This window comes from Kogia breviceps, chromosome 8 (assembly GCF_026419965.1).
Source record: "Kogia breviceps isolate mKogBre1 chromosome 8, mKogBre1 haplotype 1, whole genome shotgun sequence".
NCBI lineage: Eukaryota > Metazoa > Chordata > Mammalia > Artiodactyla > Physeteridae > Kogia > Kogia breviceps.
In genome coordinates, this window is record NC_081317.1 from 103,092,574 (window position 1) to 103,115,627 (window position 23,054).

The 23,054-nt window shown below is 37.9% G+C and overlaps 1 protein-coding gene across 4 annotated transcripts in view; it reads left to right on the top strand.

Moving 5' to 3' along the window:
* PIWIL2 (piwi like RNA-mediated gene silencing 2) overlaps positions 1 to 23,054 on the top strand; it is a 113,179-nt gene that overhangs the window by 53,861 nt on the left and 36,264 nt on the right. For all 4 annotated transcript variants that reach the window (XM_067039846.1, XM_067039848.1, XM_059072464.2 and 1 more), the window contains exons 11-18: positions 12,433 to 12,621; positions 13,190 to 13,274; positions 13,976 to 14,065; positions 15,563 to 15,703; positions 18,372 to 18,485; positions 19,494 to 19,682; positions 21,759 to 21,860; positions 22,399 to 22,515. In XM_067039846.1, coding sequence (XP_066895947.1) covers positions 12,433 to 12,621; positions 13,190 to 13,274; positions 13,976 to 14,065; positions 15,563 to 15,703; positions 18,372 to 18,485; positions 19,494 to 19,682; positions 21,759 to 21,860; positions 22,399 to 22,515 — 1,027 coding nt within the window. The remainder of the gene's footprint in view (positions 1 to 12,432; positions 12,622 to 13,189; positions 13,275 to 13,975; positions 14,066 to 15,562; positions 15,704 to 18,371; positions 18,486 to 19,493; positions 19,683 to 21,758; positions 21,861 to 22,398; positions 22,516 to 23,054) is intronic.

Here is a 23,054-nt window from a genome sequence, read left to right on the forward strand (position 1 = left end):
TTGTGGCTCGTGGGCTCTAGAGCACAGGCTCAGTAGTTGTGGCGCATGGGCTTAGTTACTCCATGGCATGTCGGGTCTTCCTGGACCAGGGATCGAACCTGTGTCCCCTGCATTGGCAGACGGATTCTAATCCACTGTGCCTCCAGGGAAGTCCCTCTATTGTTTTTTTAACTCTATTTTATTTATTTCCTCTCAGATCTTTATTATTTTCTTCCTTCTGCTACTTTTGGCTTTGTTTATTCTTCTTTTTCTGATCCTTTTAGGTGGTAGGTTAGGTTGTTTATTTGAGATTTTTCTTGTTTCTTGAGGAAGACCTGTATCACTATGAACCTCCATCTTAGAACTGCATTTGCTGCATCCCATACATTTTGTAAAGTTACGTTTTCATTTTCATTTGTCTCTATCCATTTTTTAATGATCCTTTTTTTTCTCACTAATTTGAAATGCCACCAGTAATTACTGTGTACTCAATCCTAATCTGTATTTCAGTCTAGTTCTGGCTCCTTTATTCTATTATTTCTTTTTTTCACATTTGTTAAGGCACAATTGACACACAATAACAATAAACTGTACACATTTAAAGTATACACTTTGATGAGTTTTGACATATTTTTGTATCTATGACACATCATAATGAAGAAAATGAACATATCCATTGTCCTCTCAAAAGTTACTCATGTTTATTTGAAACCTCTTCTCACTTTTACTTTTCTTCTGCCCTGTGGGCAGCAAATGCTGATCTTCTCTCTGACACTAGAGATTAGTTTGCATTTTCTAGAATTTTATATAAATGGAATCATATAGTATATACTTTTTTTTTTTTTTTGCCATGCCACGTGGCTTGTGGGATCTTAGTTCCCCGACCAGGAATTGAACCCAGGCCCTCGGCAGTGACAGTGCAGAGTCCTAACCACTAGACTGCCAAGAAAATCCAAGTATGTACTTAGTTGTAGTTGTATGTATCAAAAGTTTGTTCCTTTTTTATTGCTGAGTAGTATTCTTTTGTGTGAATATACCATAGTTTTAAAAATCTACTCACCTGTTGTTTCCACTTGTTGGCTATTACACATAAAGTTGCTGTAAATATTGGGCACAAGTTTTTCTATGGACACATATTTTATTTCTCTTAGTTAATACCTGGAAAGTGGAATCGTGGATCATGTGATAGGTGTGCATTTATCTTTCTAAGAAACTGTGTTCCAAAGTAGCTGTACCATTTTACATTCCTACCATCAGTGTATGAGATTTCAGTTTGTTCTACATTCTCACCAACACTTGATATAGTCAGTCTTTTTAATATTAGAAAATCTGATTAGTATATAGTGGTATTCTGTTGTTGTTTTATTTTATTTCTTTTTGAGGCAAGAACATTTAAGATCCTGTGTTTAATTTTAATGCTTTCTAAAGGTTTTTAAAAAAATTTTTATTTTAGGGCTTCCCTGGTGGTGCAGTGGTTGAGAGTCCGCCTGCCAATGCAGGGGACACAGGTTCATGCCCCAGTCTGTGAAGATCCCACATGCCGCGGAGTGGCTGGGCCCATGAGCCATGGCCACTGAGCCTGTGCGTCTGGAGCCTGTGCTCCGCAACAGGAGAGGCCACAACAGTGAGAGGCCCACGTACTGCAAAAAAAAAAAAAAAAAAAAAAATTATTTTATATTGGAGTACAGTTGATTAACAATGTTGTGTTAATTTCAGGTGTACAGCAAAGTGATTCAGTTATACATATACATGTGTCTATTTTTTTTCAAATTCTTTCCCCATTTATGTTATTACAGAATGTTGTGGTTTTAATTTGCATTTCCCTAGTGACTAATGATGTTGAGCATCTTTTCCTGTGCTTATTTGCCATTCATTTACCTACTTTGATGACATGTGTGTTCAGAATTTTCACCTATTTTTATTGGTGTTATATTTTCACTGAGTTGTGTAAAAATTCTTGTATGTGAGAAATGTAATCCCTTTATCAAGATACATTATTTGCAAAACTTTTCTCTCAGTCTGTGGCTTGTCTTTTCATTTTCATTAATGATGTCTTTTAAGGATAGAACATTTTTATTTTGATGAAGTCTATTATTAGTTTTTTCTTTAATGGATTGTGTTTTTGGTGTCATATCTAAGAAATTGTTGCCTAACTCAAGGTCATAAAGATTTTCTGTGTTTTATTTTAGGAGGCATATTGTTTAGCTGTTACATTTAGGTCTGTGATCCATTTTGAGTTAACTTTTGTGGACAGTGTGAGGTAGTGGTCTGAGTTCATTTTGTTGCGTATAAATACCCAGTTATCATAACACTGCTTCTTAAAAAAGACTTCCCTTTCTTATGATTTACCTATGACACCTTTATCATAAACATGTAGGTTTATTTCTGCCTTTCTTTCTCATATAATTTAAAGCTATAAACTTCCCTCTGACCACTGCATTAGCTATAACTCATGATTTTGTGATATATTTTTTTTTGTTTTCTTTTAGTTTGAGATATTTCCTAATTTCTCTTGTGCTGCATTCTTTGAATTATTTAGAGGGTGAAGTTTAATTTCTTGATATTTGGATATTTCCTTTTCTCTCTGTTTGGTTTCTAGTCTTATTATGATGTATTTGGAGAATGTATTTTGTATTATTTCAGGTGTTTTAATTTTACTGAAACTTGTTTTATGGCCTAGTATAGAATCTGTCCTAGAGAAAGTTCCATTTGTTGTTGAAAAGGATATGCATTCTGCTGTTTTGGGGTGGACTTTTTTATATACGTCAGTTGGGTTCAGTTGGTTTAATAGTGTTGTTCAAGTCTTCCATATCTTTCCTGACTTTCTACTTATGGTATCAGTTACTAAGAGAGGAATATTGAAATCTTGTCAAGTTGTTTAATTCTTCTTTAAATTGTCAGTTTTTCCTTCAGATATTTTCCTTTGGATATACACACACATCTATATTTACATAAATATATATATTTATAATTGTTATATCTTACTGATGTGTTAACACCTTTATCATTGTGAAATGTGCCTCTTCATCTCTAGTAATGATTTTGTCTTGAAGTCTATTTTATCTGACATTAATGTAGCCAATCTAGCTTTTTTATGGTTACTGTTTGGTATATATTTTCTGTTCTTCTATTTTCAACCTGTTTATGTTTTTGAATATAAAATGTATATCTTGTAGACAGCATATATCTGGATTTTGGGCTTTTAATCTAGTCTGAAAATCTCTGGTTTTGGATTGGCCTGTTTAATACTTTTAAAAAAATAAATTTATTTATTTATTTATGACTGCCTTGGGTCTTCGTTGGTGCACCTGGGCTCTCTCTAGTTGTGGCGAGCGGGAGCTACTCTTCGATGTGGTGTGTGGGTTTCTCATTGTGGTGGCTTCTCTTGTTGTGGAGCACAGGCTCTAGGTGTGTGGACTTCAGTAGTTGTGGCACACAGGCTCAGTAGTTATGGCTCATGGGCTCTAGAGCGCAGGCTCAGTAGTTGTGGCTCATGGGCTTAGTTGCTCCGTGGCATGTGGGATCTTCCTGGGCCAGGGCTTTTACCCATGTCCCTTGCATTGGCAGGTGGTTTCTTAACCACTGTGCCACCAGGGAAGCCCTGTTTAATACCTTTATATTAAACTTTAGTATTTACATTGTTGGCTCTATGTCTGTCATTTGCTATTTGTTTTCTGTATGTCTCCTGTCTTTTTCTCCTTCATTCCTTCTTTATTGCCTTCTTCTTAAATATTTGTTAGTGTACCATTTAAATTCCTCTGTTGATTGTGTGTGTGTGTTTGTTCTAAGGATTTCAGCAAGTATCTTACACGTATCATAGTCTGTTTTACATTAATACATAATTCCAGTAAAACGTGGAAATTTTGCTCCAATATAGTTCCATATTTCTCCCCTCTTTATGCATACACACACACACACTGTGTATGTGTTATAAACCCAACAGTACAGTATTTTAGTTTTTGCTTTAAACAATCAATATAAACAGTCATGATTTTTTTAAGAAATGAAGAAAAATATATTCATATATAGTCTTTTTATATTTACCTACATATATATCATTTCCAGTATTCTTCCTTCCTGTGGATCCAGGTTGCCATCTGGTATTGTTTTCTTTTAGCCTGAGGGGACTTCCTTTAGTATTTCCTGTAGAGCAGGTCTTCCAGCAATATGTTCTCTTAGCTTTTGTTTACCTGGGAATGATTTTATGTCACCTTCATTTTTTTTAAACAGCTTTATTGAGATTGAACTATATACCATACAGTTCATTTGTTTAAAGGATACCATTAAGGGCTTTTAGTATATTCATTATGCATCCATCACTACAGTCAATTTTAGAACATTTCCATTACCCCCAGAAGAAACCCTACACCCCTTAGCCATTACCCACCCCTACTCCCTATCAAATTTCCCTCCCCAGTTCTAGGCAACCACTAACCTATTTTCTATATCTATAGATTTACCTGTTCTGGACATTTCATATAAGAATCATACAGTATATGGTCCTTTGTGACTGCCTTCTTCATTTTCATTTTTGAAAAATAGTTTTGGGAATTCCCTGGAGGTCCAGTGGTTAGGACTCCATGCTCTCACCGCTGAGGGCCCAGGTTCGATCCCTGGTCAAGGAACTAAAATCCCATAAGCCACAAGGCGTGGTCAAAATAAAAAAAAGGATGTAGACTTTTCTGTTAGACATTTTTTTTTCCTGCCCTTTCCTGCCCTTTGAGCATGTCATTACACTGCTTTCTGGCCTCCATTGTTTCAGATGAGAAGTAGGTTTATCTATTTATTTATTTTGGGGTGCGTTGGGTCTTTGTTGCTGTGTGAGGGCTTCTCATTGCAGTGGCTTCTCTTGCTGAGGAGCATGGGCTCTAGGGGCGCAGGCTTCAGTAGTTGTGGCACATGGGCTGGGCTCAGTAGTTGTGGCTTGTGGACTCTATAGCTCAGGCTCAGTAGTTGTGGCGCATGGGTTTAGTTGCTCCACGGCATGTGGGATATTCCTGGACCAGGGCTCAAGCCCATGTCCCCTACATAGGCAGGCCAATTCTTAACCACCGCGCCACCAGGGAAGGCTGAGAAGTAGGTTTTTAACCATATTGTTGTTCTCCTGTATATGATGCATCACTTTTCTCTTGCTGCTATCAAGATTTTTCTCTTTGGCTTTGGATTTTAGTAGGTTGTCCATGATGTGTCTAGGTGTGGTTCTCATTGTGTTTATCATACTTAAGATTCATTGAGGTTATGCATTTATAAGTAATTTCTTTAATCAAATTTGGGAAGTTTTAGGCCACTGTTTCTTTTAATACTTTTCTTTCCTCTCTTGTCTGCTTTCTGGGACTCTCAGTATGTGTACGTTGGCATTCTTTATATTATCTCATAGGATTTTGTGTCATTTGTCTTTAATATCTTTCTCTGTCTTCTTTGCATTGAGTACTTTCTATTGATCTATCTTTATTTTGTTGGCTATTTATTCTGCCATTTCAAATCTGCTGGTGAGTTCATCTTACCAGTTTTTCATTTTGATTGTATTTTCCAACTTTACAGTTTCTTCTTCCCTTCCCCCCCCGCCTCCTCCTTCTCCCCTTCCACCTCCCTCCTTCCCCTCCTCCTCCTCCTGTTTTTTTTTTGTTTCTATTTCTCTATTGAGATGTGCCCTATTTGTAGATTTGTCATCATATTTTCCTTTAGTCATTTAAACATACTTACAATAGCTGCTTTGAATTCTTTGTGTGCAAAGTCCAACATGTAAACCCTCTTGAATAAGTTTCTGTTGACTGGTTTTCTTCATGATTATTGGCCATGCTTTCCTGTTCTTTGCACATTTAATAATTTGTAATTGAGGGCTTCCCTGGTGGCGCGGTGGTTGAGGGTCCGCCTGCCGATGCAGGGGACACGGGTTCGTGCCCCGGTCTGGGAGGATCCCACATGCCGTGGAGCGGCTGGGCCTGTGAGCCATGGCCGCTGAGCCTGCGCGTCCGGAGCCTGTGCTCCGCAATGGGAGAGGCCACAACGGTGAGGCCCACGTACCACAAAAGAAAAAAAAAAAAAAAATTTGTAATTGAAAAGTAAATATTTCAGATAACACATTATAGCAAATCTGGATTCTGTTTTATTTTTCTGAGTTTTGAAAAATTATGACTTGTTCATGCTTAAACTGAGGACTCTGTATCCTCTGTGGAGTGCTGCTGCTGATGTTTCTGCTCAATTTTTCTATTCTTATTTTGATATTTTAGCCTAGCTTCCTTGGGATCACACCTTTGTATAGTTTAGAGGCTCAGGCAATAATTTGGGTAGAGGTTGTACCTTATAGGTTGAACCCATAAGGCTTTCATTCTCTGCTGATGAATCTATGTGTGGGTTGAAAAACTCAATCAAAGTTATGGATAGTTCTCACATGTGTCTTGGCTTTCACTTTTAGCAAGTCTCTCCTGGCTTTCTCTTGAACATATGTAAGTTTCCTAGTCAGCCAATGATGTGTGGTGAGCTTATCTTAAACCTTTCTATTGCTTTCTGATTTCCAGAATCTATTCGTTAAATTTCTAGCTACTCTGCTCCTTGTACTTGGGATACAACCTTGGACTAGCAGAACTTTGGTTTTCCCCATTACCATAGGTAGCTGGCTTGCTATCCATTTCCACTTCATCCTCAGGTTGTATTCTCCCACTCTGGCAGGTAAAACTACCCTTTCTCAGTGACTGAAGGGGTGGGATAGAAAATACGGGGACTGTCCCAGGCAAGGTCACAAATTCCTGCTGTTCTTACCAGAAACTTTAGGTGTTGTTTAAAAAAAAAAAAATGCTTCTCAATTTGTTGTCTGCCTTTGGTTGATTTCCAGTGTATTAAAATTGTTGTTTTTGACAATTTTGTATGGTTTTATACTTGATTTTTATAGAAAGGAATTGCTGACATCTTCATACTGCTGTAATGAGAGGTCCTTTTTTTAATTTCAGTTTTCGTTATTGAGGTACAATTATAATTAACATGCCATAAAATTAGCCACTTTTAAAATTCACTGGTTTTTAGTATATACACAAGTCACTGTATGTAAAAAATGTTGAAAGCTAAATAAGGTTCCTATCTTATTCTAGAACATTTTCATCACCCCCCACAAAAGAAAACCCCTACTTATTATCCCTTTTTATATTTGAAATGTAAATCTTTTCAGAACTTTCAGATTCAGGTTCCTTTACATTAATTTGCCAGCCATTTTTTTGAGCTCTTTCAACTGGACCCAACTCTTTCTTCAGCTTTTAAAAAAATTTTTTGTTTCCCTTCTGTAAATTATTTTGTATTTATCTTTTATCCCTTGCACTTGTCTTCAGTGTCTGGATATCCTTCATTTTATCATACTCATCTCTTTATTTCCTCAGAGTACTAAAACAATTTCTCTTTTTTTTTTCATGGAAAGGCATTTTATTTTAAATATAGCAAGGTGTACATGTCAATCCCAAACTCTCAAGCTATTCCTCCCCCACAACCCTCCACCCTGGTAGCCATAAATTTGTTCTCCAAGTCTGTGAGTCTGATTCTGTTTTGTAAATCAGTTCATTTGTATCAATTTTTTAAAGATTCTGCATATAAGCGGTATCTTACATTTGTCTTTCTCTGTCGGACTTCACTTAAGTATGATAATCTTCAGGTCCATCCATGTTGCTATAAATGGCATTATTTCATTCTTTTTAATGGCTGAGTAGTATTACATTGTATATATGTACCACATCTTCTTTATCCATTCATCTGTTGATGGACATTTAGGTTGATTAAAACAACTTCTTAAGCCCAATTTTTAATTCATAAATTTGATTTTCTAGGCCAAGATTTGCTGCCTCTGTTACCTTTGCTAAAATTTCTAATGGTTGGTACTCTTGCTTTATTTATTTTTATAAATTTATTTATTTATTTATTTACTTTGGGTGCGTTGGGTCTTCGTTGCTGTGTGCGGGCTTTCTCTAGTTGCGTCGAGCAGGGGCTACTCTTCGTTGCAGTGCACAGGCTTCTCATTGCAGTGGCTTCTCTTGTTGTGGAGCACAAGCTCTAGGCATGGGGGCTTCAGTAGTTGTGGCACACAGGCTCAGTAGTTGTGGCTCATGGGCTCTAGAGCGCAGGCTCAGTAGTTGTGCGCACGGGCTTAGTTGCTCTGCGGCATGTGGGATCTTCCTGGACCAGGGCTTGAACCTGGGTCCCCTGCATTGGCAGGTGGTTTCTTAACCACTGCACCACCAGGGGAGCCCCGCTTTATTTTTCATTAAAGCAGTCTCTACTTCTTTCAAATTATTGTCCTTTCATAAATTCAGTTAAAATATTTTTTATTTTATACATGCTTTTTTCTTTTCTAGAATTAGAAAACTTAGTGTTGAGTTTATTTTTCCCTCTTTCCAGTGTTTGTATTTATGTTTTAATAATTATTATATATTTTTAATTTGTTTTTGTTTCTGTTTCTTTTTTTCTTCATATTTTTTATGTTTAAAAGAGTTCAGTTACGGAAAATTTTAAACATTTGCAAAAATAGAGAGAATAGGATAGTAAAGCCCCTCTTTCCTATTTTATAGATTGAACAATTATTAATTCATGAACAACCTGTTTCATGTGGTCTTATACCACTTTTTGCCACTAAACTTAATTATTTTGAAGCAAATCCTGGACATCTTATTTCTTTCACAGATATTTCAGTATTTATCTCCTAAATTGACTCTCTCTTTAAAACATAATCATAATGTCATTATTACACCTAAATTTTAATTTCTTATGATCATTATTATATTGGTATATCCATAGGTTCTTCCTGTACCAGATTCTCTTCATAAATCAAAACCCAAACTGGTAAATGTCAGTTCTTTGAGATCTAAAACAATTTGTTTAAAAGTAGTCCTTTGTTTTAAGAACTTTATGTATTTGTATTTACATGGAAGACTATTGATATTAAGTTAAAAATCAAGTTGCAAAACAGTGTATCTGGTATGATTATACACTTCGGGGGAAATTATTAGTATTCACAAATTTAAGAAAAGCTGAGGGAAAGTGGGTCTCTCACGAATGGATTACAAACCATGTTCAGTTTTGGTTTTTTTATAGTAACACTTTTATTTTATAAGCAACATGTAACACTTTTAAAGCAAAACCATCATAAAGATTAAAGAAAAACAATGATCCATTAAAAATTGGGCAAAAGATATGAACTGACATTTTACCAAAGAGTTGATTTGGAAGGTACATGGAAAGGTGTTCAACATCATTAGCCATTAGGGAAATGCAAACTATAACTACAGTGAGATACCAGTATACATCTATTAGAATAACTAAAATAAAAATTATTGAAAATACCAAATACTGGTAAGGATGTAAAGAAACTGTCCCTCACGTACTTTGTGTGGGAATGTAAAATGGTTCAGCTATACCAGAGAATTTTTTGGCAGTTTCTTATAAAACTAAGCATATACTTATAAAACTAAGCATGCACTTAACCATACGACCCCACAGTCACACACTTGGGCATTTTCCCCAGAAAAATGAAAATTTAAGTTCACACAAAAACTGATACACAGATAGATGTTCATAGCAGCTTTTATTTGTAATAGCAAAAAAGTGGAAACAACCAAAATGGCCTTCAGCAGGTTAATGGTTAAACTCTAGTACCTCCATACAGTGGAATACTACTCAGCATTAAAAACAAATGCACTATTGATACAACAACCTGCATGGATCCTCAGGGGCATTATGCTTAGTGAAAAATGTAAATCTCAAAAGGTTGCATAATAAAGTTCCATTTATATGGCATTCTCGAAATGACAAAATTATAGTAGAAAATAGATCTGTGGCTTCCAGGGCACAGGGAAGGGGAAGGAGTGTGTCCATGATGGGATAGCATGAAATAGTTCCCTTTATGATGATATGGAACAGTTCTGTGACTGATTGTGGTGGTAGCTACACAAACCTATAAATGAGATAAAATTGCATAGAACCACACACACACACACACACACACGTCAATGTGTGCAAGAAATGCTGAAAACGGAATAAGGTCTGCAGTCCAGTTAATATTATAACCAGTGCCAATTCCATACATGAAGTTCTCTGTACGAATTTTACAACTTCCTTTGATTTTATAATTATTTGAAAGTAAGAAAATTTTTTATAAAGATAATTTTTAATGCCACTAGGCATTCATTACAAGAATCTTAAAGTTCTAATCTTATATTTATTTTAAAAAAACATTTATTTATTTATTTTTGGCTACGTTGGGTCTTTGTTGCTATGTGCGGCTTTCTCTAGTTGCGGCGAGCAGGGGCTGCTGCTCTTTGTTGCGGTGCACGGGCTTCTCATTGTGGTGGCTTCTCTTGTTGCGGAGCTCGGGCCCTAGGTGCTCGGGCTTCAGTAGTTGTGGTTTGTGGGCTCTAGAGCACAGGCTCAGTCGTTGTGGTGCATGGGCTTAGTTGCTCCGTGGCATGTGGGATCTTCCCGGACCAGGGCTCGAACCCGTGTCCCCTGCACTGGCAGGTGGATTCTTAACCACTGGGCCACCAGGGAAGTCCAGTTCTAATCTTTTAATCTAGTGATTTCAGTTCTGGGAAATCTGTCTTAAAGAAGCAATTTTAAGTATAGAAGAATCTTTATAAAAGATGTTCATCCAGAATTATTTGTAAGAGTGAAACAATAGAACTATTATTTAAAAAGTAAAACCAATGAATTAATGTACCCTCCACTTAGTGAAATAGTATTATGGAACCATTAACATAGTTGAAGGTTTTGATTAAAAATACTTTTAATTAATTTTTTACAATGTTGCATGCATTTAATAGACAATAGTGAGTTAGAGAAGCATAAAATGTATTGATGAATAAAACTGTGCAAATAGGAAGCAAAAATTCATGAAACTATCTTAGATAAAATCTCTAACCTTGGGCTTCCCTGGTGGCGCAGTGGTTGAGAATCCGCCTGACGATGCAGGGGATACGGGTTCGTGCCCCGGTCCGGGAAGATCCCACGTGCCGCAGAGCGGCTGGGCCCGTGAGCCATGGCCGCTGAGCCTGCGCATCCGGAGCCTGTGCCCCGCAAAGGGAGAGGCCACAACAGTGAGAGGCCCGCATACCACAAAAACCACAAAAAAAAAAAAAAAAAAAAATCTCTAACCTTATTTCAAAACAACTTTATGTTCTAAGTGCTTTATATGTATAAAGTCATGGAGTTCTCTCAGCAACACTGTGAGTTAGGTGGTTTTTTCTGACTCCACTTTCACACAAGGAAACTGAGGCACAAGGAGGTTAAGTAACTTGCTCAGGGTCTCACATGCTGTGCTGCTAAGTGGCAGAGCCAAGATTTGAACCCAGGCTTTGGCTCCAGGGTCTGTAGTCAGTGTTGAACTATTTCAAGTTTCTGATGGTTTTTCATCACTTACTGCAGCAAGTTCTGCAGGATACTAATTGCCTACAATGGTAATAGATGTTCAGTGAGCTAAAAGGGAAAAGGGAAGGAGGAGTCTGTGGTTCAATAAATTTGTAGGTAAATGAAACTAAATATGTTTCTCTTTTTTATCAACCTGATGTGGTAATGTAAGTTGTGAACCTCTAAGAAGGGATTATATTATACAGAATGGACTCAACTTTTTTGATTGTAGAACCTTTTTCACCCTCCTCAAGACCTCTCAAGCGACCAGTCAGTGTTCCTGAGGAATGTACCCTAGTTGACACTGGCCCATAGAAGAGTCCATGCTGTGACCCACAGAGGAATTCATATCTGGTCCCTGTCTGTCTGCAGCCTACACTGACCATCTTCTGACCCTTTTTCACCTCCTTGCTCGCCCCAGTCCCAGATCCCTGATTGTCCCCTGCATACCTATGCCTCTGCCTAGGTTGTTACTTACCAGCTGCCGTGGCGTCTCTGCCTGGCAGGTTGCTCCTTCAAGTATCACCTGCCTCTGTAAACTTTCCTTGACTCCCTGTGCATGCTCAGACATGCTTTCTGTGAGTTTCTGTTGTTACCTTGTTCATGGCACTGTTAGAGAGGTTGCCTCGAGAGTACATTTGTCTGTGGTGAGTCTTTTCATCTCTTCATATTTAGCGTCTTCACCAGTGGTGCCTTATGATAGGTAGTTGTAATTTCTTCCTTCAGCTAGAAAGGGCAAATATAGTTTAAAGAATGTTTTATTGTTCTTCTGTAGACTATCTCCTAATAATGATAAAATTATTTTGATGATTAGTATACCTTATTTTAAGGAATACAGTGAATTTTATCAATTTATAGTTGCTGTTTTTAATTTCATTTTTATCCTTTCACTTTTTTGGGGTAATGTTAAAAAGGAAAGAGATGAGGGTCCTATCTCTTAAAAGAGATAGCTGGAGCCTTTTGGTGCTATTATAGCTGCGATTGTAACTCTAAAGTACTTATTTGCATCCCCTATGCCTTTCATGCTGCTCTGTGTATACTGCATATGATCCAAAGGTCTTTTGTCTCTTTCCAAAGGCATGCCATGTACCAACAGAACAAAGAAGACTTCCAGGACGAGTGCACTAAGCTTCTGGTTGGCAGTATTGTCATAACCCGATACAACAATCGTACCTATCGTATTGATGATGTGGATTGGAATAAGACTCCAAAAGATAGCTTCACGACGTCTGATGGGAAGGAGATTACATTCTTGGAGTACTACAGGTAGAGGGAAGAGGCTGGGCTTGGGTCTGCGGGTTGGGGCCGTAGTCTCCCGTTCTCTAGCAGGAGTGGCACACAGCAGGACACTTCAAAAATAATTGGATTGGTAATGCACCCAAGATTGATGAGCTCGTTTGTGGGATTCGACCCGAATTTGCTACCCTTACAGTTTTATTTCTTTCAGTACTTTTTGGAAGTTATTTCATCTCAGGGCTTCGAATTGTGTTTCTTTTGCTGTTTTGGTTACAAGTCTGTTTGGAGAGATTAAATTCAAGTCATTAATCATTTGACTATCATTTTGCCTTTCTAGTTACCTAAGCCCTCTAACCTGATACAGTTTTTAAACAAATTTTTTCCTGGACTGTTATCCTATTTCCCCTCTATTTAATTGCAACGTTAACTTGAACCTGCTTTTTCCAGTTATGTATATGCTATGGTGAGTTTCTGATGGATCCTTGACAAGGGTATAATGCAGATTGTGTACCTCTGTCCTGGTTAACAGTTTGACTGTGATGCTATATGAGTAGTGATGCTGCTTCTGACTTGTTCCTCTACCTCTGTTCGGCTCTAGCAAAAACTATGGGATCACAATAAAGGAAAAGGACCAGCCACTGCTGATCCACAGGCCCAGTGAGCGACAGAATAACCAAGGGATGGTGAGTTGGAGGTGGGGGGCGGGGTGTCAGGCCGATGCTTCCATCTAAGTTCTCCACCCATCAGCCCTGGGAGCCGTGGGACCTATGATTACAGTGGAGCTGTGATTACAGTGTGGTTGGGGAAAGCTGTGTAGGGTTTTGTCTGTCTCTTCTAGCCAGAGTTGCTTTTGCAGTCTCCTTAGTGAGGAACTAAACATCCATAGAGCGAGTTAGGTTAAGGAATAAGGAGAATTTACTGCTAAAGAAGATAAAGACACTGGGTCCATTAGGGAAGTTAGAGACATTTTAACAGAACTGGGGGCCAGGGAAAAGTGCCTTGGTACCTGACTCCTCTGTCTTCAGAGTAGAGACTGAAGATCAATAGGTTAAGATGAGACAGAGGCACCAGCTTGACAGGAGGTATTGTCTCAGCTTATATGGAGGCCAAAGTGGAACAAAACTTTTAGTTTTTCTAGTTTTTTCTCTCCTTTGACAATATGAATATTTTTCTCTTTACCTAATACAACAGGCTATCGTGACTTGAGGGAGAAAAGGGTAAAACACTTGTAGTGTTTCCTGCCCTCTTCTCTGGGGTTTTGTGTTCCTTAGTGTGCCAGTGATAACACCTGCAAGACCAGCTCTGGGCCTGGGAGGTCTTGTACTGGTCAGGGGAAGAAGATCCTCCTTTACTGCCTTGCTTTCCCTCTGATCTCTCCTCAAAGCTGCTAAAAGGCGAAATCCTGCTGCTGCCTGAGCTTTCCTTCGTGACTGGAATCCCTGAGAAGATGAAGAAGGACTTTAGAGCCATGAAGGTGAGAAGTGCCTGCTTTGAACCGAAGACCTTTTTTGATAGCAGATATAGCTAGAACTGGGCCGGGTTTGCACGTCATCTGGGCAGGTTCATTTTTCCTCTGTATGAAGCATAATCTGTGTCCCTTCCCACACACTGTGAAAAAGCCAATCAGAACTTTCTTTGGAATGTTGTTACAATAGTAGAAAGACTGGATTATAAGGTAAAAGGAAACAAATAGTTCTGGCATCACCCTCGCCAGTCAGATGGATGACTGTAAGCTGGTCGTATGACCATAGATGAGGTTCTTTGAGGGCACTGAATTTTTTTTAATGTTTCTTTAAGGCTTCAGTTTATTTGAAGGGAGGAGGAGATAATGTAGCAAAAAGTCAACAAGTGAGAAGATGAAGTTAAAGGGTAGAAGTTTACACTGTGGGGCTCGGGGTGTCCTGGAAGTCTCATGTTGGGCACAGTCTTGTAGGAAATAGCTGGGAGGCAGAGATGTGTGCAGCAGTGTGGGTCAAGCCCCCAAGGGCTTCACCTCCACACTGTCTGCTTGGGGCTTTCCACCCTCACACTGCTCTGCTGCCTCTCTCTCAGTCCTTGTCTGTCCTAGTTTTGGAACCCCGGCCCTGTCTCAGATGCCACGTATTGTTTTTAGTAACATCCTAAAGAGCTAAAATGAATTTCTGTAAGAGATGTCTTTCATGTTTACTTTCTGATACTTCTGCTTTTAGTATGTAGGTCAAGGCTCCTTCCTTACAACTCTCAGTAACGTAATGATTTTATGATCTATGGGGCTGTCTGTATAGCCCCATAGACTCGCTGCCCTCATGACTGCCACACAGGGAGCAACAGCTGCACAGTTCATTAGTCCCAGAAGAATGAAGAAGGAACTCACTTACGTGATTCAGAATCTTCATACACACCTATTAGATATTCATTCAACAATAAATATTTAGAAAACACCTATTATGGGTCACACACTGGACCTAACAAGTGTCTTACGGTGACATTAAGTGGCTAGTATCATATGACATAAAGTATAAGACTGGATGTGTTTTTCCATTCCTTTATGTTTGCCTGCATGCCTGGCATAGGGCATTCCCCCCGCCTCAGATATTAAATAGATGTAATCAAGCCCGCTTACATGGCTTTGAGAAAAAGAATAAGATTTAGATGTCATAAGAAAAAAAGTGACAATTTTAAATACTTACTTTTAAGTATGTATGTATATGTATAACTGAATCACTTTGCTGTACAACAGAAATTAACACAACATTATAAATAAACTATATTTCAATAAAAAACCCCAATTCTTTTATGGTTAACATTTTAACCTTATACGTCATTCACACTCATGAGATATTTATTAAAGTCCTTGGAGATATTTTAAAATTTCTATAGATTTCAATGGGAAGGAGGTTGGTTTTCTATGGAAATTTGTCATACTTAGGGTTTATTTAGCCTCATACTGGAGAAAGTAATAACTTAGTATCTCCATTTTGATTCTATTTAGGATTTGACTCAGCAGATCAACCTGAGCCCCAGACAGCACCATAATGCTTTGAAATGCTTGCTACAGAGAATTTCAAAAAATGAGACAGCCAACAGTGAACTGACACGTTGGGGACTCTGTCTGCAGAAGGATGTACATAAGGTAAACCAGAAAATATGATGGTAGGAAACAGCATCAACCAAAGATTTTAGAGCTTTGTGAGACTAGGTGATAACTTCCTATCTTGTCTTTATTTTGCAGTTTTTGCTTTATAATTACTGTTTTTTTTTTTGGTCCTAGTCATAATACTTGAATTTCCTTAGCTTAATTTGCTAGTATCTCTTACAGATTTTCTTTTGTATTTCCCAGGATCTGAGCTGTTAATTTCCAGTCGAGCAAAAGGAATATTGACTTAAAATTTACCTCATTTTTAGTTTTCCAATCCAAATTATTCTTAAAGTTCTCTTTTTCCTTTTTTCCCCCTAAGTTTTTCTTTATCTTTCCCAATTATTAACTTGTGTTTTTTTGAATATACTACTCTCATTCTTTCCGTAGGCATAAAGTCTCAGACTAGTACATTTTAATTTTTTTTTTTTTTTTTTTTTTTTTTTTTGCTGTACGCGGGCCTCTCACTGTTGCGGCCCCTCCCGTTGCGGAGCACAGGCTCCGGACACGCAGGTCCAGCAGCCATGGCTCACGGGCCCAGCTGCTCTGCGGCATGTGGGATCTTCCCGGACCGGGGCACAAACCAGTGTCCCCTGCATCAGCAGGCGGACTCCCAACCACTGCGCCACCAGGGAAGCCCCACATTTTAATTTTTGCATAGCCCTTTCTGCCTGCAATTTCCCTGAGTCCATTCTGTTGTATTTTGTGCAGTGTGAGCCATAGTGCAGAGGCAGCATGAGGTGGTGGTGAAGTCCTTGGCTTTGAATCTCAGTTCTACCACTTGCCATCTTGGTTACTTGGAACAAATTGCTTAGTATCTCTTAGTTTCTTTATCTGTGAAATAAAGATAATGATTGAGTTAAAGGAATTAAATGGTAAAATCTTCAGCATACTATCTGACACATAGCAAGTGCTCAGTAAACATTAGCTTTTATTACTTGTAATTTTCTTTCTAGGTTATACCAAAATAATTAATTCTATCTTTTCTCTAGTTCTCTTGCACTCTCAATTGACTCCTTGTTAAAAACTGTTTCTTTTTTTAAATAAAAGTAATGGAAAGTCAATAAGGAAAATGTGGGTACTGTAGAAAATGTAAAGAAGGAAGTAAAAATATTAGTAGTTTCATCACCCAAAGATAATATCCTAGTGATTTATTTTAGACACATAAAAGATAATATTATTTTCAATATATTTTGTTTCCCTAAACTTTTTTTCTGTGAGGATGAATCTTTTCTTAGAAAATTGTGCTTATAACTGTATATGGTTTTGCATCTTCTTTTTCATTTATTATTATATCTTGAACATGTGCTCATGTTATTAAATATTATTTGAAGAGGCAGAAAACTTAAGCCAGAGAAGAGAAAAGTTTATCCATAATCATGCTGTATCAGAATAACCACTGTTAACATTTTGGTACATATCCTTAAGTGTTTTTTGTCTGTGTGTATGTGTATGCACACAATCACATGCAGCATGTTTTTAAATGGTTTCCTTTTTTTTACTCGATTTATTTAGAATTTTCTTTCCATGTCATTTAATATTTTTCTAAATATTTTAATGGCTAACAGATATTCATTTTATTAATAATTTCCTATTATTTTACATTCAAATTGAATTTAGTATTTTCCTGTTATAAATAGTGAATCTGTGAACATCCTTGTAACTAAATCTTTGCACGTGATGTTTATTTTCATAGTCAGATTTATGGAAGTGTAATTGTTAGGTCAGAGGACACTTATGTTTTTAGTACTTTCTATTATATATTACCAACTGCCTTGTAGAAAGAAAGGTTCAGTTTTTTACTTTCATAAGCAAAGGTGAATATTCTTGCTAATACAGGTATTGTTATTCTTTGTGTTAAACTTTTATAATATTAAGAAAATCATTAAAAATTTTTTGATTATAAGTAAAATAAGTATTTTGTTACTTTTTTAAGAAAGCAAGGAGTAGAGCTCATAAGGAGTAAAAATCCTACATAATTACAGTTCCCCCAGAGATACTCATTACTAAATGTGGACTCATTCAGTTTTTATAATGCATACATTACTATTTATTTTTTGCAAAAACAGGATTATATCAAATGCACTTAGAAAGTTATTTTAATAATTGCAAATATCCATCATATTGATATGTCATCAACTTAGTTATCTTCTTATTTTTGGATATTTAGATCTAATTGATTCATTATTATTAACTTTAATTTGGTCTTTCATTATATTTATGCTTTTTTTCCTGCTTTTCTTTTGTATAAAGTATAATAGTAGTTTATGTTCAGCCTTATTAAGAAATATTCTCTAATTTTCTACTTAAATTTTTCCCTTAAAATATACTTAAAGATTATTTTCCCGCTCACCTTGTATTTATAGGCATTTTACATGAATTCCCTGGTTCTGAAGCGACTGTTTTCTGATTCCTTTCTTGGGGACCATGTTGGAAGCTTCAATAATTAAAGAGCAGCGACTATCAAAATTCACCTGTATGTGTGTCCAGGGTTTTATTGATGTGGACTCTTACTGCTAACAGTTGCATTTTTCTTCCATTTTCAGAAGTTATGACAGGGACAGGTCTATATGGTAGAGTTGACCAGGCCCGAGAACAGTATCAGCATTTTTCTAAATAGTGTTTACAGATGGTTCATGTCATAGGCACTTTATTTTCTGTTTAGATTGAAGGACGTGTTCTGCCAATGGAAAGAATTAACTTAAGGAATACGTCATTTATCACATCTCAGGAACTAAACTGGATTAAGGAAGTAACCAGAGACCTTTCCATCTTAACTGTAAGTGACTCGTGAGGTGGTAAAGAGAGGTCCAGTAGTCCTAGAAGTGTGGAAATTAGGAAGCAGGAATTATTTAGTGTCCTCTTTTTGAGAGGAAGTACCAACTGAATTCCCATCCTGAATTATTTACTAAACAGAGGTCCTTTGAACAAGAGCAAGTTGATGAGTTGGTAGAGGGAAGCCCTTTGCTTGACCATAGACTTAGGACAAGGAAATAAACTGCTGTGGTAATTCATTCAGTGCCAGCCTATTACCCACTCTCTCTTTGTTCTTCCTTCTTCTTTTCTCTTTCCTTCCTCCTTTTCCCTAGGGTTTCCATGAAAGAAATAAAATTAAAACAGTTTCCCACCAAGGCAACTAAAGAACAAAATGGTATATAATTATTTTAAAATGTTTTTGTCTCACGTGGTCTCTATGGCAGTGCATAAAGTACACACATTTGTTTCTAAAACTTTTTTTTGAAATATATTTAAAGAAAAAGTACACTTATGTATATAACTTGATGAATTTTCACAAGTTAAATAAACCTGTGTAATCAACACTGAGGGTTAAGAAACAGAACTTTACCAGTGCCCCAGAAGCCCCACCCCCATGCTCCTAATTACTACCTACCTGGCACCCTTACACAACCCAAGAATGGCCACTATTCTGACCTCTAACAGCATTGATTTTTTCCAGCTGTGTTTGTACTTAATATATACAAGAAACCATACTGTATATATTCTGTCATGTCTGGCTTCATTTCCTCAGCCTTGTTTGGTAAGTTTCTTCATACTGTTAGGTATAGTTACAGATCTTCGATTCTCATTGCTGTGTAGTGTTCCATTGTGAGACTGCCACAATTTACTTATCACACACATCTGCATTAGCAATCGGCATTAGATAAGACAGGACTCAAGCAGAGAGAGTGAAAAGCAATTTGTTCTTTAGAATAACATCTCCTGATATGAAGTTGGAGTGTTGGGAAAGTTGTGGGAAGTACTAAAAATAGCTTGTTGCTGCTCCTAGGTCCCTATGCATTTCTGGGCGCTGTTTTACCCAAAGAGAGCAACGGATCAAGCCCGAGAACTGGTGAACATGTTAGAGAAGGTAGCTGGCCCCATTGGCATACGCATGAGCCCGCCAGCCTGGGTGGAACTGAAGGATGATCGCATAGAGACCTATGTCAGAACCATTCAATCCATGCTGGGAGTTGAGGTAATAAATTAATTTGAGTAAATTTTCAGGATGTCCATTCTGAAATACTTGAATACTTGATTTTAAATTATCTTGGTTACTGGTCTGCTGTTGATGATGTCCAGGAATCTGTGTCTTACTCCTGTGCACGTGAAATACTGAATTAACAAAGTAGTCGTCATGCCCTTTGGTTGGTTTCGCTTCTCTCCTTTGTTGGCACTCTCACTCACTCCAGCGTTCTGTTCCTCACGTAATTGACTGAGATAATAGCTGACTTAACTTCAATTTGTTATCTATATGGAATAGAACATGTTGTGCTCAGAAAGCAGTTTCCTGGGCCAGGTGCCATCTTGCACGATTCAGTACTGAGCTGTCACAGTCTGGTCTGGCTCAAGATTCAAATTGCTCCGGTGATGAACTTGGCAGTGGCCCCATCAGCTTGGTCCAGATAGCCGAACGGGACTACTGGAGCTGAGCAGGTCATAGTGTTCACAGCTCAGTAGTTCAGGCCTACAGTTCGTATCTGTTCGTACATAAAACAGAGGAAGAAGATTAAGGAGGGAAAAAAAGCAGACCAAAAGTTTTTGGAAATAACTAGTCCTTGAATTGAAGAGTCAGTTCTTGTGAGATCAATACTAGAATTGATATTCTAGTATTGACTAGAATACTAGTCAGTCATGACTTTCTCTGTTCATCCACCGCTCTGGGTGTGTCATCTGTAGCAGCACACTCATGTTCTCTCTTTCTTTGTATTTTCTTCCTGACTTCCCATGCCGCCTTACTCGGGCCATGGCCTCTCCCGGGCCTGATCATTGATAAATTCTGCCCTGCTTTCAAAAGAAAAACCCAGCTGAGTAGCTCAGCTCCCCCATCTCACGACTTGGCCTGTTCTCTTCCTGAGAGTGCACTGCCAACAATCTTCATGTAGTATGGATATGAGTTTCATTCATAATGTTGACTCCTATTGGTCTTGCTATCTCTCTGCCATCTTTAGGGTATTGTGTTTTATTATTCTCTTTGCTTCAGGGTCATAAACTCAGATGTCTACGGGAGTGAAGTGGGCCAGGAGGGGACTCTAGGGAACTAAAGAGAGTAAATAAACCCCATGACTGCAGAAAACAGCCCAGCATTGTCAAATTGATTTTTAGTTTGTTTATTTTTCAATAGAAGCCAAAAGCCTAGATTTGCATATGTGTACACCTACCTGTGTTTAAATGTTATTTTTTAAAAGACTTGTGAATCATTATAGAGACTAAAAAACCACATGTTTCCTAGATCCAGCCCACAGGCTCCCAGCATGCAGCCCATGTTCTACGTGACTTCGGAAGTTCTTTGATCTGGTTGCTGTAACGTGTCTTCTGAGAAGTCTTCATTTAAAATTAATCTTGATTTGGAATAGTATACTGTTGATTTCTGTTTCTGTCATAAAGCGTTGGCAACTTTATTTCACTTGTGTGCTACTTTACTTTATTCAGATTTTGAAGGATCCTCTGTTCTTAGTATCAGATCTCTTAAGCAGTGAGAGGTAGAAGATGCCGATATAAGATACTCTGCTGGCAATATCATTCTCTATCCTAATCAGAAAGTTAGGAAGATCTACTTATGGATTTGGCAGTAGCTTCATTTCCTCTGCATTTGGCTCTGAGTCCTTTGTTCTGGTATTGTATCCCGTGTTTCCTAGTTAAAGGTCTATGGCATGAATGTAATAAGGTGCTTGCTTTACTAAAGAGAGTGGCAAAAAACATTATAGTGCATTGAAAGCATCACCTAATAAGAAACCCTTGCATATTTTTAAGCCTGGCTCTTTTCCAGGGATCTTAAGTGTCCTAATAAATTAATCAGGTAATCAGGACCAGCTCTAGGTAACTTACAGTAACATGTTTTATAGCTAAGCAAAGAAGCCTGGAACCCAGCAAATGCTCGCTCAGGTTCAAGGACCTTTTTCTCTGTTGGAATGTTCACCATCTTTGTTTCAGTCCTCTCTTTGCCCTAAAGGTCCTGTGGCTTTGCAGACTCTTGAACTGCCCCTGACTGGAGCCCTATCAAGGTCCGCTCAGAGTTCCAAAACCTGACTTATATATACTTTATCTCCTAAAGGGGAAGATACAGATGGTTGTTTGCATCATCATGGGCACACGTGACGATCTCTACAGGGCCATTAAAAAGCTGTGCTGTGTGCAGACTCCCGTGCCCTCGCAGGTGAGTGGAAACTGGGCAGGAGGCACAGAGGGAAACTCTAGCCTCCCTTGAGGCTTGGAAAAGAGGGACTAAAGTAACTATTAGAAGCCAGCATATGTAGACCCATCTGGTGAAACTTTTCTGTTACAGTAACCTGGCTAATAGCAGATGTTCTTTGTAAATGCTGCTTTCATGTTCCCAAATGAGCACTTTTGCTTGTTCATAGGTGAGTCGCCAGGTGGTTTCACATGACTGGGTTCTGAGAGTACAGGCTTCCCTTTGAAAGGAGAAAGCTGGTTTTCCTATGGAGATTAATTTTTTTTTTAATCTGCACGAGATCTTTTTGAAAGTTTTTGTTGGCTGGTTGTTTTTTGGTTTTGATTTGTGTCGTGTGTGTGTACACACACACGACATGCCTGACTAGAAACCCTAGAATTAGAACTGTTAGTACAAAGTGTATTATCTGCCAGCTGGAGTTTCTTAAACAAATGTAGTATTGCTTTAGAATTGTTTACATTGTTTGAAAGGTTGATAGTGTCCTCTTTCCCCTCTATTACAGGTCATCAATGTCCGAACCATTGGCCAGCCCACCAGGCTTCAGAGTGTGGCCCAGAAAATTTTACTTCAGATTAACTGTAAATTGGGTGGTGAGCTCTGGGGAGTGGATATTCCTCTGGTGAGTGATGCTGAGATGTGTCTTCATTCAGTTCAGCATCCCAGAGAGTCCTACCTAGCTATTTTCTTAATTTTCCATGTAGAATTTTCCTCATTCTCAGTGCTTATAGTCTGAGTGGTTCATTGCTTGTTTTTGTATAGCCCACAAGCTTAGAACAGTTTTCACATTTTTAAGTGGTTGAAAAAAATAAAAATAAGACTAATATCTCCAGACACATGAAAATTATATGAAATTCAGTTTTCAGTGTCCTTAAATGCATTTTTATTGGAACGTAGCCATACTCCTTTATATGCTACCTGTGGCTGCTTGTGTGCTGTAATGGCAGAATTGAATAGTTCCTCCAGAGACGGTGTGGCTCACAAAGCCTAAGGCATTTACTTTTTAGTCCTTCACAGAAAGTTTGCCAATCCCTGGTCTTGACGATCTCTGACTTTGTTCATAGTGTTTAAAAAATATCAAGTTGATTGCACTCTTTCTCTTCCTTTCCCAGAACTTATTTTCATATGTTGCTTTGGGGTTCAGATAACAATTAAATATGG